A 14,147-nucleotide genomic window follows, 5' to 3' on the forward strand; every position below is an offset into this window, starting at 1 on the left:
ATCCACCCTCGTATGTATTGTATGCAGCAAAGAGCGCCTTATTGAGAGGCAACGCATGCAAAAGTCTGGGGGTGCGAAAGACGTTGGTGGGGGTAGCGCGCTTCAGAGAAAAATGTCCGTTGAGAGGTGCCCTCTTGAGAGGCTCAAGTGTAGTTTATGGAAAGTACCGCCAGGCCACTGTTTTTTTTAGGGCTACACCACTGCTTAAGGCGGTTCCATGATTATCGACTTTCTATACTTTTTGTCTGAATTAAAATGATTATTTACTGAAATGACCATTTTGTCAACTACAAATTTTAAGCTAGGTCAACCGAATTATTTTTCCAATTATTTATTTATAAAGTTGCTGGATTAAACATAGAGTCTTCTGGCAACACGTCAGACTTGCGCACATAATGAATTTTAGTAGTCTGGATATCTACCCACAAAGAAATGAATTGCTGGTACAATAATATTGCTGGTTAGATCAGCCATCGATATGTCTATTCCAGCCATACAGATGGCTGATCTAACGCGCAATATAACTTTATCAGCAATTCATTTCTTTCAGTGTATACAATTTCGCGAGAAAACATCGAATATGCAAATTTAGATCTTTTTGAATACATACATATAAGAAAATGTATATGTGACTTCGAAATTAACGTACTTATGTCAAAATAAAGACAGCCTTCTCGGTCTCTACGGCTGAGTAAATTACCGCTGTAGCGGCTGAGAAGCAGTACCTTGGCACTAGTACACTGAGAGATCTTTCGTTAGAATTATTGAAATAAATGAATTAGACTTTAGTATAATATCTTTCGAGAATAGGGAAAACCGAGGCTTTATTATATTTATTCGTAATTCAGTACCGAAGTTTAAAATTATCATGCGAGTATTTAAAATACTAAGGCGACAAAGTAGTATTCTAAATACAAAATATTATGAATCTCCATTTCAAGAATTAACACTATGAAAAGATGATATTCTTTTTAGTGAGTTTTCGAAAAATAATTAGAATAACAAGAATAGTGAATATCATAAAGTCGAAAAAAGTATTTTAAAAATTGATGTTGTCAATATGAAGTTGACCGAAATCTGAGACGCATAGCAAACTATAAAATCATTATTCTTAATTTTTCATATAGTTTCGTTTGAGAATGCTCCTCGATTGTTTCCGCCATTTTCCGATCGAGTCAAAAGGTTGCGATTCACAATATTTAAAATAAAAGCTGACTCTTTCTATTTTAAATTCATTCATTTAATATTATATTTCAAACATTAGGAATTCTTTATCACAAAATTTACACATACAATTTATAAAATATTACATCTAAATACACTCGAGTTTGTTATACTGAGTTACCAAATTAGAGAATGTTATTCATACAAGAATATTATCAGTTCCGTTAAAAAGTGTATTTTATAAAAAATCATTTTAATCATTGAAAATCACAATGCCCTGATTTTTCAAGCGACGCCGCTTAGTCGAGATTTTGACAAAATATTTCATAATGTAAGTTAGATGTGGGGTTTAGTTGTTACGGAATGCGTTAGTGCTTTAGGTAAGTTAGGTTCGAATCTGGCCGTAGCCATTCCGATTTTTCATAGCGATTAAGCGTGCGATTATGTATATAGTGAATAAATTAAATATATAATAATAATAATTGTACGCGTGTTTATGTATTTAGTTGTATTTAATTTGTGTATTTAGTTCCTCCTTCTGAAGGCTAAATCTTTTGGTGGTGTGAGTTATTTTTCACAAAGTCGTTTGAGATTCTCATATGCTTTGTATGGCATCAAAAAATGTTTTCGCTTTTTAAAATAAATATATGACTATCGTTTTAACTTCAATTGTTAACTTTGATATAGTGAATTTTAAATTCTCGCAAGTTTTGTAAGAGTTAATGCAACATCCTTTACATTTGTTTATACAAAAAATATTAGTTTTGACGGCTGAAAATCGCTATATTAATTTTTTAAACGCAAACCCTGTTTACCCTGTTTTGAGATGATATTATATTAAATTCTCATTCATTTTTATCATTTATTCGAACAAAAAGTCTCTCAGTGTATTACCAGATTTTTCAAGGAGCGGGAGAGCCCGTGAAAGTGTTTGAATACATTTTTGAATTTTTATTTTTCAAATAAATAATTTAACATTAAATATTATTTTGCATCTTTTTTCTTTGTAGGAAAAAGTTATATCTTTCTTCGTTTTTTAAATAAATAGGAAAAGAAACATTTTGCACGCAGAGTAAAATTCATTAATCTTTCTGTGGGTAAGTATACAAAATCGTTTAAATATTTTTCAAGTTTTGCTTCAATTGACCTACCTATTTATGAAGTGAAAGAGTTTTATTGTTTTTCGCGGTGCAAAGTTTAAATTTGCAGCGACGCAGCATGCTGTCATGCAAGTTTAGACGTGGAAAATTATTTTCCAGCAGATTTATATGAATTATTCTACTTTTTTATTTTACAAAGAAAAAGTTGTTAATTATGACATAAGATAAATGCACTAGTATTCGTCACCTTAAGCCAGATTGCAAATTAAAAATGCTTGTAATTGTATTTAAAACACAATTGTTATTTTCACAAAGGGCTTAACCGACTAAAGCTGATATAGAAAAACTCAAATTTAATCACTTAATATGATATTCGATAGGAGTCAATTTTCATTCATGATTAAAATTCGAATTATTCAAATGCGTTAGCTATCGCCATGCACATAAGAAGCATTAAAACGATAAAAAATACTAATTTGATAAAAGGATATTCAAACTCACACAAAATAACCATTTCCATCACACTCGACAAGAGTGAGTCTTGCTATAAGAAAAATACTGGGCTATCTGACAATAACTAATGCAGTGACGATTACCAGCGCATCTACCTTAGCTATATTTTTTTTCTTTTAGTGATGAGCTAAATAGTCCCATTGTTAAGATTTTGGAAATATAAGAACTATAATATGTAGTTGCGATCATCGAAGACTTGCCATTATTGACTTGGAATTATAATAACTTTCAAAAAATGAAACAAACTTAGTTCAATTTTTAATATTTTCATTTATTTTTAATTAATTATTATTTTCATAAGTTTTCAATTCATTTAAAGAGTTTATGACAAAAAATCGAATTTTGCACGCCTAGACCATGATGCCAGCTCGTTGCGCCACTGTGAATGCAATCTCATGGAACCGCGCAAAGCAATAAAACCCTCTCACTTCGTGAACAGCTAGATCAATTGAAGCCAAGTTTTACAGAAAACTTCTACGAATTCTGTTTAAAACTTCATCCGCTAGAAGTTTTTGGTTGTTTAAACTTACGCCGATAGACTTTGCGACTGAAAATTTTTCAACGTTCTGTGCGGAATGAACCAGGAAAAGATTAATAACTTTTTTTATGTGAAACATCTAAGAATCTAAGTTCTGAATTTAAAAGTTCTCCATTGATTGCATTTTTTTAACTTATATTTCTTAAGGTTGGTGAAGTCATCGTTATATTTGCTGTTAACGTTGATTCATTAACCTTGAAAGCAGCTATAAACTTTAGAAAATGTTAACTTATAGAAAACTTTGAGAATGAGAACTAAGATGGCTTTCATCCCAAATATTGCATCCTAGTTTATACAATACTTATAATATGTACTTTGTATTGACTCGTTAACTATTCCTGATGAGCAGAGCATTCGGTTTCTCGAAACGTCTTTTCCTACAATAAAGGATCGTTCTTAACATCTTGATCCTTTTTATTTATCTGAAGTAGATTATTTTACATTCTTATACTATGTTATATCATGACATGATTATACCATGTTTTAAGCAATTTATAATACTCATAAAAATTTTATTTAAAAAATTTGTTTCAAATATATGTGGGCGTCCCTATGATGATGGACCCTATAGCCATTACTGATTTACGTATCGAACCATAAAGGCGAATAATAAACGAACTCTTCAGGTTAAAAAACGAGTCTCCGGGGAAATTTTGAAGCGACATGTGTATGGTGCCAATAGATTCACTCAGTATAGCTCTTAGAACGGGCCATTTTCATGCGGACGTCCACATTTTATTATATGTTTTAATATTTCCTGACTATTTATATAAGTACAAATACTTGATTTATTACAATTACCCCTCGTAATGGATAATTTGAACCCACATTGTGTCCTACTGACTGGGCACCATTATCAGAAATAAATAGGATTATCGAATCTTTTAACATATTCGCATTTTGCAGAGCCCTTACTGTGCGACCTACAGATTCATCCAAAGCATGGACCATTCCTATATTGGGAAATTCATATTTGATTGCAATAAAAATGATTGATTGATCGTTGACATAATTAAGAAAATAATTCTCAAGACCTGCATATTTTCTTCTTTTTATATTTTTGATGTGTCCAAATTTCAAATTTATTTCCTTAACATCTCGAACTTCAAGTGGATCTTTATTGTCACTTGCGTGTACTGCCAAATGGGCAATTTGAAGATACAAGGGATTTTTGTTATTATGATTACGGATTAGTTTTTCAGCCTCTTGAGTGATGATATCAGTGAAATATCCACTTGGATAAGCTACAGTTAAATTATTTGGATAATCACGATGAACATCATGTCCTGTATGAAACTGCAAAATCGATTTTATATATTACTATTAATTATATGATAATTGAATAATTGTCTTATTAAATAACACCTTTAATCAGCATTATACATTTGATAGATTTCTGCAATGTCCACTCAATGTCTATACTGACTAGTAAGAACTTGGTTAACATTTTTTTGACTTGTTATATTATTTTCCCCTGGATTTCTCTCATTTTCCCGAGCTCAAAAAATTTCAAAATGTTCCATTTTTTGTAAATCTTTTAATTAAAAAGTAAAAAGAAAAGCCACTTTTCTAATTGTATTCTCGGCAATTCCCCTTTCCTCCTTGAAACAATTAACTAATGTTGTAGTATTGTGTAAATATTTACTAGGATGCGTTTCTATTTTAATTTTGAAATATGCGACTTGCAGTTCATTCAAATAAAAATTATTATATAAGTCAAAATTATTTCATGTAAGATTCCTATAATAAAAAATTATTCAGTTTTTAATTATTCGAAAATTCTGTAGTTCAATTCCAAACTCTTCAATGTAATAAAATTATTCAATTAAGGCCTTCCATTTGCAATTTTTAATTTTGCACGTTTTAATTTAAATTGCACAATTTTAAGCCCTTTTAAATAAAAATTCTTCCATTTTGTAGACTTTAAATGTAAAATACTGAACATTTTCAATGACTCAATCTGAAATAATTTCTTTAGTGACTGTTTTTCATTTTAAATTGCACAATTTTCAATTTAGTATTTAAGTATTTATACAGTCCTCGAATTAGAAGAATGTGACATTATTTGCTTGTAATAAGTGGGGAAGTAAAAAAAATGAAGACAAAAATGAGAAAAAATATCTGCCCCATATATTTCATTTGTTATTGTTAATATATTTTTTACGATTAAAAGAAAAACACGCGCCTGACTAATAAAAAGATTATTCAAATTTTGTATATCTTTTTTGGTTGAGAAACTTGCAGATTTTTTTCGTGGTTTGTATCGTTTTTCCGAAAATTTATTTATTTTTTTATTTTAATGTTATTTTTTACGAATAATAAAAACTACACGTTCGATCAAAAAAAAATTTTTATTTTAAATCTTTTCGGTATGAACATTTATTGTGCCTTAATTTTTTTCGTATCGACGGCCGACAGACAAAAATTCCTGACAAGTGGACACTTTATTAATAAATTGAATAATGGTTAAAATTAGAAAATTCTTGAAATTGAAATTCTTAATTAATTATTAAACTCACATCATCATTGATTGTATGTTTGAAGTACTTGATATACCCGTTGTAATATCCAAAGAATGAATCAAATCCTCTATACGTCGGTGTGTGATTAGCTGTAAAGTAACCTGTGTGCCATTTTCCAATAAGTCGTGTAACATATCCTATTTTTTTCATATGTTCTGGGAACAATGTAAAATTTAGAGGTATGCCGTTTGGTTCTGAAGGTCGAAGTGGATTACCATACATTCCTTAAAATCCAATTAAAATAAAAAATAACATATCTAAGGAAAATTTGGAAGTATATTTAAAAAAACATACACTTAATAAAGTCAGATTTTATTACAAAATTGCCCGAGACGGCTTAAAACAAAGTATAAAAAAACAGTTTTTTACAGCATATAATTAAGAATGTTTATTTTTTATATAATTACACAAAAGTAGTTCAAACGAGAGAGCACCTCGTTCTCTTTTCTATATTATTTATCCGTCTTTCTTATACTACCAGGATCTAACATGTTTCAAGGCCTTTTGGGCTTCCTCATCAGAGAAATTTTGTATAGGAAACTAGTAGGGGATATTTGTATTTTATGCTTTTATTTATTAAAAATGAAATTTTTAATTTAAAGTTACTTATCAGGCAAGTATTAACATTTGTTTATCTTTAATATTTACAAGAAATATTTTTACAAATTTTTAATTCTTTAAAAAACAGTCCCAAAAATTTTTTAAATTAAGAATTTTGTTAACATCCATTAACATTTCAATTGATTAATCATTAGAATTTGTTTATCTGACATCAGTTTGAAATTTATAATGAAAATGAAATCAAAGAAACTTCACTTTCAGTCATTAATAAAAAAACTTATCATTTTGTTGTTTTTGTCCTCAAATCCAATATAAAAGATGAACACTCCTTTTTCCGAAAGTATTGTTAATTTTGTTTAGAAACATATCTATGATATTCAAACTCCTTTTGTGCATTAATGTTACACAAATTGGGTTTCTTGAGTATATGTTTTTGAAACACTGTTTTTTAAACATACTTTTTTAAAGTCTTCCTGTGCAATTTTGATACACAAATTTGACTTTCTTAAGTTGATGTTCTTTGTATGTACTTCCATATATTTAATGAACAGAGACATTAAGCCATTGACCCTGCTATCGTTCTCCAGAGTTCAGTCCTTTGTACTGTTCTTAAGAATGTATGTTTTATTTAATTAATATAACCTTGGCTGAATTAATTTCCAGTTAAGCTGGCTGTGTCTGCTTATGACACAGAATTGTTTTCGCAAGAAATATATATATATATATATATAATATAAATAGCTGTTTGTGATACAAGTGCGCAAAATAAGCGATTGACGATGAGTGTGAAGAGCTGAAAGCAAATATTGCAGTTACAGAACCGTCCGAGAAAAATATTTAGATCTTTTTGGTTTTCTAACGAATTTCATTGCATGGATTCTCAAAATATATGTGCTTTAAAGTGAACATGCTGAATATTTTTCTCCCACATTCTGCTGGATTTAAGCACTTTGCATATCATTTCATTGGGTTTCTATGAAGAGTAGGCTATCTTTTCGTTACCGTTAAGAATTAGGGAAACTTCAATTTGTATGAAATTAGGAAACACGTAGAAGTGTTAAAAAAAATAAAAATCTTTTTAAATTTTTAAAAAATTAACTTTTAAAAATCTTTTTAAAATCCCCTCTTTTGAGATAGGTGTTGCAAAACGAATTTTAAACAACTAATTTTTTATATTACCAATATAGTACTTATATGGGATTAAAAAGTAGAAAGGTCCTTTTTTTATAGAAAAAGTCTTATAAAAATTCTTTTGACATTTTCTTCTGTCTTGCGTTATTATTTAAATACTCCCGAATATATTACTAGATTCAATTTTCTCCTATCATAAATAATAATCAAGAACGGTGTAAATAAACAGAAAGAACACATTTTTCTACAGAAACAAATATATTTTTAGTACATTTTTACGAAAATATTAACAAATTTAGGAATGGAAGAAAGCCCAGCAACTCTGGGAATTCAGGAGTACCACGTATGGAAGTATTAAATAGGAAAAAAAGATAAACATTCCTTTATGGAACAAACAAGTAGCCATTAATGGCAAGCTATTACTGTCTAAAGATAGTCCAAAATAACATCTTCAATATTTATGACTGTTATGGGATATATTCCCAATATTAGTATGAACTTTGAAAAAATAGCAAAAAAACGCTGTAGTTTACGAGATAATTGAATAATTTTTTTTAAACCGCAAAAATTTTCATTAGATACTATAAAATTTATCAAAAGCTTTTTACGATGCATTCTTAATAAACGATATTGCCAGCCTTAAAAGTTAAGATACTTCTAACTTTGTCAACAAAAATTTTTGTAACATGCAGGAAGTTTCGTTTATTTATTTATTTTTATTTTGCAGAAAGACCAATTCGAAACTCGTGGTAAAAAGCAGTTGTGCTTAAGCATTTAGAATTAGAATTACTTTTTAGCACTGCCAGAATCATAAACTCACTTCATTCTGAGTTGACGCTAGGCAGACTGATTGTGAATAGTGAATATTGAATAGTGAATAGTAATTGAACAAACTCGAAGTGATAAGTTACCATAAGTCACTGATAAATTATCCATTTTCGGCTTACATCTAACTCGCCTCCGATTTGCCTACAAATTCCCTTCGATTCTCCTCTGGCTCATACAACAAACTTCACACCCTTGTGGAACAACCTACTTTCCGCACTTGTAGTATACTATACTATTTCACTAAATCAATAAAACACGTGTCCTCTAAAATCTTTTGAAAAACAACATACATATTTCTTGTAGAACCGATTATGTGGCATTAGCACACACAACCTACCTGACTGTACGAAGAGAAAATGATTTGTTTGAATCAAAAATAATTTTGCTAATTCAGTCATAGAATATGGCTATATGTTGAACATCTTCATCTGGTTTATAAATTTTTCTGTATAAAAAAATGACAGATATCAATACTTTGTCCAATATATTTACAAAGCCTATATATAACTGTTGGACCTTGGATTACTGATTAATAAAAAGGTTTTTCTTGTAAAAAGTATTATTTGAATAGATGTATTGATTCGCACATTTTTAACAGCTATTACGGGAAATACACAAATTTATTTTGTAATATTGTAAATGGAAAACATTTTTTCATTTTTATTTAAATGCATTAGTATATCCGGTAAGAAGGCTTGCATTAAAAAGTATTGAAAAATTGCATTCATCCAGTGGGAACGTGAGAAATATTGAATACTTCTGGATCCCGTTTTTGTCCTCCTGTTTTGAATTTCACAGTAGTTGAAATTATCTCATAAATTGAATCCCTTTCTGTACTTAGCGCCGACAATATTTTTCTGAATCCCACAAAGAAACCCAAAAATAGAAAAATTTTTATCCCTTTTAATTTCGCAAATTTCGATACTTTTATTTACTGTTTTTCGAAAAATAATGAGATAAAAAGCTTTTTAAAACAAAGGATTTGTCATTTTACGATATCAGGATTAGTTTCCACACAGAAGTTTCTGGTGAAAAATAATTTTTTGAAATTTTTTACCATGACTTTATATTTTTGTAATTGATCATATTTGAACAAAGCGAACATTTCACGATAAAGAGATATATCATGTATACAATCCTTTCAGATTTTGCAAATGTCATGATTTTGAAGCGCGTTTTAATGCTTCAAACGAAAATTGTGTTTTTAATTTATTGGAGGTTACGTCTGACAGCTCCCATCGGCTTTGAGAGGGATTGGAATCTTATTATTTTCGCTGCCCAATGAGGATTAAAAAACGAAGAAGAGAAACAGCATTCTTAGGGTTTCAAAATGTTTAATACCTTTTAATGCAAAGCTTCTTACCGGGTAATATACCGTTAATCAATTCGCTGGTATACGAAGAATGTATTTCATTTACACATTAAAGTTGCATTATAGAAATTGAAAAAGTTATAGAGAAATTACGAAAAATGAAAAAGTTATAGTTAAATTATGAAAACTGAAAAATGTATACTTTCTCAAACCGATTTATAGAAGTGTAAAAAGTGTTATACTGATTACTTTTAAAAACCTTCTTCTTGTTTTAAGATATTTGAGGACAAAAGAAGTGTACCAAACATCGCCTTGTCTACATACAATCTCTAGATATGGTGGCAACAAGGAAAGTCAAAGGTGTGACCTACGCAAACATGCAGAAGCACCTGAAAGTGCATACACGCTCCTGCACACGCACACACACGCATGCATGTACGCACATTTGTTTATCACACAGTACATTAGATATATTTTAGCTGGAATATGCAGTTAAATATATCATAATATATAAATATACTAAATCAATTACTTATGCACATAAATATTCTATAGGACTAACTTTTTCGTATATAATTTAAAATAAAATTAAATACGATAAATAATTACCAGTGCGAATTGGATAAAGTCCTGTAAGAAAAGCAGTTCTAGAAGGTGTACAAGTTGGTTGTGTGTAATGTCGGTTAAGAATTACTCCATTATAAGCGAGAGCATCTATATTTGGTGTTGGAATTTGATTTGAACCGTGAAAACTTACGTCATTCCATCCCTTAAAAATATATTACTATCAAAATTAACATACCTGACGAATTAATCTTAAAGGTTTTAAAGTTAATTTCACATAATCAATACTTCAGTCTCGAAAATAATACACGAATGAATTTATTTTATTTTATTAATCGTTTAAAAAAAATCCCAACACTTATTATAATTAATTTTATGTAATTTTATTTTGAAAAATGGCTCACAAGATCGTCAGCTATGATGACAATAATATGCGGTTTTTTCCCCTCACATTTATCAATTAAGTACAATATCGAAATCACAAATGCACAAATTGCTTTTCTTGATGTCATACTCATTGCCTTGAATAAAACTTTCTGACTCTTAAATACTTGGATGTTTAGATTCAAATAAAATCGAGGGGGGTGAATACAGATTTATGTTTAAAAAATAATGCTTTGTTGAAAATGCCCAAAATGATTGTATTGATTCTTGCTTCACAGTTTTCGATGACTTCGTGACGATAAACAAAGTGTCAAAATAAGAGACCATACATAACACAAAAGAATGTATCTACTCAAATAGAGTTTTATTCTCCGAATATAAAACAAAATACTACATCGAAATAAATAACTATCTAATAGCTCGACATGACCTACAAGCCTCAAGGATTAAATAAAAAACAAGTTGAAAAAGAAATAGACAAAAATTACAATGAAAAATTCAGCTAGAAAATTAAATTATTACGTATTGCCTTTTCATTTCATTATTGCTAAGTTGCAACTAATAATATAAATAAAATAAACTACATTACAAAAGACAAAATTAAATAACATAGGTACAAATTTGCAAAAGATGTTTCGAATATACAAAGAGGTATAATTTATTATCTTCAAACTTAAAATTTCCTTAAATTAGTACTTATAAGCTAATTTGAAATAAATCTGCATTGCCTTAAAAATAAAATCGATTATTAAACTGTAACCAAAATTTGGATTTTATTTTACTTAACAAGCGTAAAATTAATCAATTTTGATTTTAGTTTTTTAAATCAAAATGCAGATAAAAAACATCTAAATTTATTAAACTATAACATGTTAAATCATTATCAAAATATAGAATTGCAGTTCATCGTAGCAAGGATGATAAAGTTTCATATAGTTATGTAGCCATAATTTTGATAAGATTTATTTGCTAAAAGATAAGACACGTGCCGTTAATTTTAGGTCAGACAAAAGTCCTTAGACCAGCAATTATTAAAACCAAGCCGAAATGAGCAAACGCTGCTAAAACGTTTTTTTTCGATGCCGCACTTGTGTAAGCATAAAGCATAGCATTGGGAGTTAACCAAGGTTCCCAAGTGTTATTTTTCCTTCTCGGATCTGCCATCCACTGAATTGGATATTTCACTTGTTTTTTAAGATACTGTCCATATTTTTCGAGTAATTTGTCCAGATACTTAACTCGCTGCAATTAAAATTTTTATTGGTAATATTGATTGTTATACTATATAATGTTAATAATCTTATTCTCAATCATAATTTATAGTAATATTTATAACATCTGAATTATCGTCGGAAATTGTCGATATAATTCGATGAAAGATTACTTGAATCAAAGAAATTTTTCTTCGGGTGGGTATGAAGTGGCCTAAGGCTAATTTTTTCCCAACAGCTTACGTCCGCACGGTGTTAAAATCACTTCAACATCAAGTGGGGTAATAACAATCATATGAATTGCCTGCTTCTCGCCAAGTTATAACGAGAAGCGCTGAATATCTTCAATTATTTTCAAAATTTACAATTTGAGGACTATGAGAGAGAGAGAGAGAGAGCCGAGTTTTGATGCAGACATTCAATAGAATCGGCTGTCCATCATCCATCATCGGCGCCAAACCTACCGCTTGACATTAGTTACATAAACTCGAATCACGAACGGTTACATATTTGAGCACTAACCGCCCTAGATATTATAATTATTAATATATTATTAATAATGATATATAACACAACAACGACTTTTGCTTAGAAAATGAAACTGTTTTTACATACACTGTAAAAAAAGGTTGTGGAATTTTAGTACACTAAACGTATGTAAAAAGTGGACTCACGCGCAGCGGCGTGAAATTAGTATAGAAATGTCTAAAATTGAACAAAAGTGTAAAATTCTCAACTGAACTGAAATTCAATATGTGACGTAAAATAGAACACCGAAAAGTGGAAAATTTCTCCAAAATATCAACCTAACTTCAAATACTTAAGTCATTAAGATCACATTAGGAATATATTTATATTTACGCAAGCGTATATGGCATAAAATTCATAATTTAAAATTAGTCACTCGCATTTATGCTTTCGCCGAAATTGAGCAATAAAGTTTGTAAACTAAAATGTGCGTTCGCTCATAACACTAGAACAAAAGAGCGAAAAAAAGCTCTATCGCGAAAATTACACAAATGTGGAATATTATATACGGACGAATCTAAAATCGCTATAAAGTGGAGAAATTTTCGTTAGAAAATAGAAATTTATGCGCAGTCGATAATTTTTACCAGTCTGGGGAATTTGACTATGCACAGGGTGAGTCCTTTTTCACACACTCTGAATGTAGTGATTTTTAACACGTCGTATGAATTCATACAATCATAGAATAAAATCTATAAGAGACATCATTCTACACAACATGTGGAAAATTGCCTTCTAACCTGTAGTTTCAATGCATCAAAAGTGACATTTTATATGTGTAAATTTACATTTTGAAGTGCAATTTTAAATCGTATTTTTTACAGTCTATATAATCTTTTCAAAAGCCTAATCTTCTTCTAGTCCATAACACAGCTCCTGCCAACTCATTTTTTAATAATCTCAGGCTTGCGTGTTTTTGTGGGATTAGTTTTAATGTGAATATAGTAACGTAAAATAGATTAAGTTTGTAACACAGTAAACCCCAGGAATAAATTTTATCTTTCAAAAAAATAAAAACGTTGCATCACGTTTATCTAACGAAAGATAATATTTATCTTAAAAAAAGATCAAGTTTATCTAATGTAAATATTTTTTTGACGTAGGTTATATGTCAAAAAAATATTTACGTCAGATAAACTTGATCTTTTTTTCAGATATTCCTAGTTTTTACCTTTCGAAGCAATAATTTACAAATACGTTCTGTTGGCGGAGGCGTTGTGGTCTAATTACAAGTTTACAATACAATATTTCCTTCCAATTTTTTCAATAAAGTTACACGTTTCTAAAACCTTGTTTTAATTAATGTATATAACCCTACATAAAATACTATATTTTCATGAAGCAATTATGTAGTGATTTCCCACTATCAAAGTAGTCAATATTTCGAATAATAGAAGTAGTAGTAACTATTTATTCTAATCTTTAGTGTCCCACTTTTCTCTAACTGAATTTATAGAAGAATTTAACTATGTATTTATATATTTCTCTATGAATTTTATATCTACAAAATAAATATTTATAATGGTATTACATTATGCTCCCAATACCGTGGACAAAATGCGATTTTACCCAATCCTCGATACGTAAAAAGTCGCTTTTCTCCACGTTGTTGGAAATAATATAGTTCTCAGTTGGTGCAGATCAGTTTTTTCAACTCATGTGGTTGTAAAACTCGCCTTCAGCTCAAGTTGCAAACTTCACATTCGTTAAAAAAGGTCATTCTGCACTTTTTGAGAAATATAGACTACAAACTCTCGCTTTCAATCACCCCGCTCTCGGCCTTTCTAGAAC

At 29.6% G+C, this 14,147-nt stretch overlaps 2 protein-coding genes across 3 annotated transcripts in view; both read right to left on the reverse strand.

Moving 5' to 3' along the window:
* The window catches only part of LOC117179865 (arylsulfatase B-like), a 49,552-nt gene extending 38,179 nt beyond the window's left edge, over positions 1–11,373 (reverse strand). Inside the window, exons 1-5 of the mRNA XM_033372032.1 lie at positions 10,638–11,373; positions 10,279–10,438; positions 5,835–6,061; positions 4,350–4,611; positions 4,117–4,268 (exon numbers count right to left, since the gene is read on the reverse strand). Of these exons, the coding sequence (XP_033227923.1) occupies positions 4,117–4,268; positions 4,350–4,611; positions 5,835–6,061; positions 10,279–10,438; positions 10,638–10,751 (915 nt within the window). The 5' untranslated portion in view covers positions 10,752–11,373. The remainder of the gene's footprint in view (positions 1–4,116; positions 4,269–4,349; positions 4,612–5,834; positions 6,062–10,278; positions 10,439–10,637) is intronic.
* A 19-nt stretch (positions 11,374–11,392) lies between these two features.
* LOC117179864 (arylsulfatase B-like) overlaps positions 11,393–14,147 on the reverse strand; it is a 38,627-nt gene continuing 35,872 nt past the window's right edge. Inside the window, exon 8 of one of the 2 annotated variants that reach the window (XM_033372030.1) lies at positions 11,393–11,859. In XM_033372030.1, the coding sequence (XP_033227921.1) occupies positions 11,620–11,859 (240 nt within the window). In that variant the 3' untranslated portion in view covers positions 11,393–11,619. The remainder of the gene's footprint in view (positions 11,860–14,147) is intronic. The other variant, XM_033372031.1, reaches the window with a different exon arrangement.

Source organism: Belonocnema kinseyi, chromosome 9 (genome assembly GCF_010883055.1).
Source record: "Belonocnema kinseyi isolate 2016_QV_RU_SX_M_011 chromosome 9, B_treatae_v1, whole genome shotgun sequence".
In the NCBI taxonomy this organism is placed as follows: Eukaryota; Metazoa; Arthropoda; class Insecta; order Hymenoptera; family Cynipidae; genus Belonocnema; species Belonocnema kinseyi.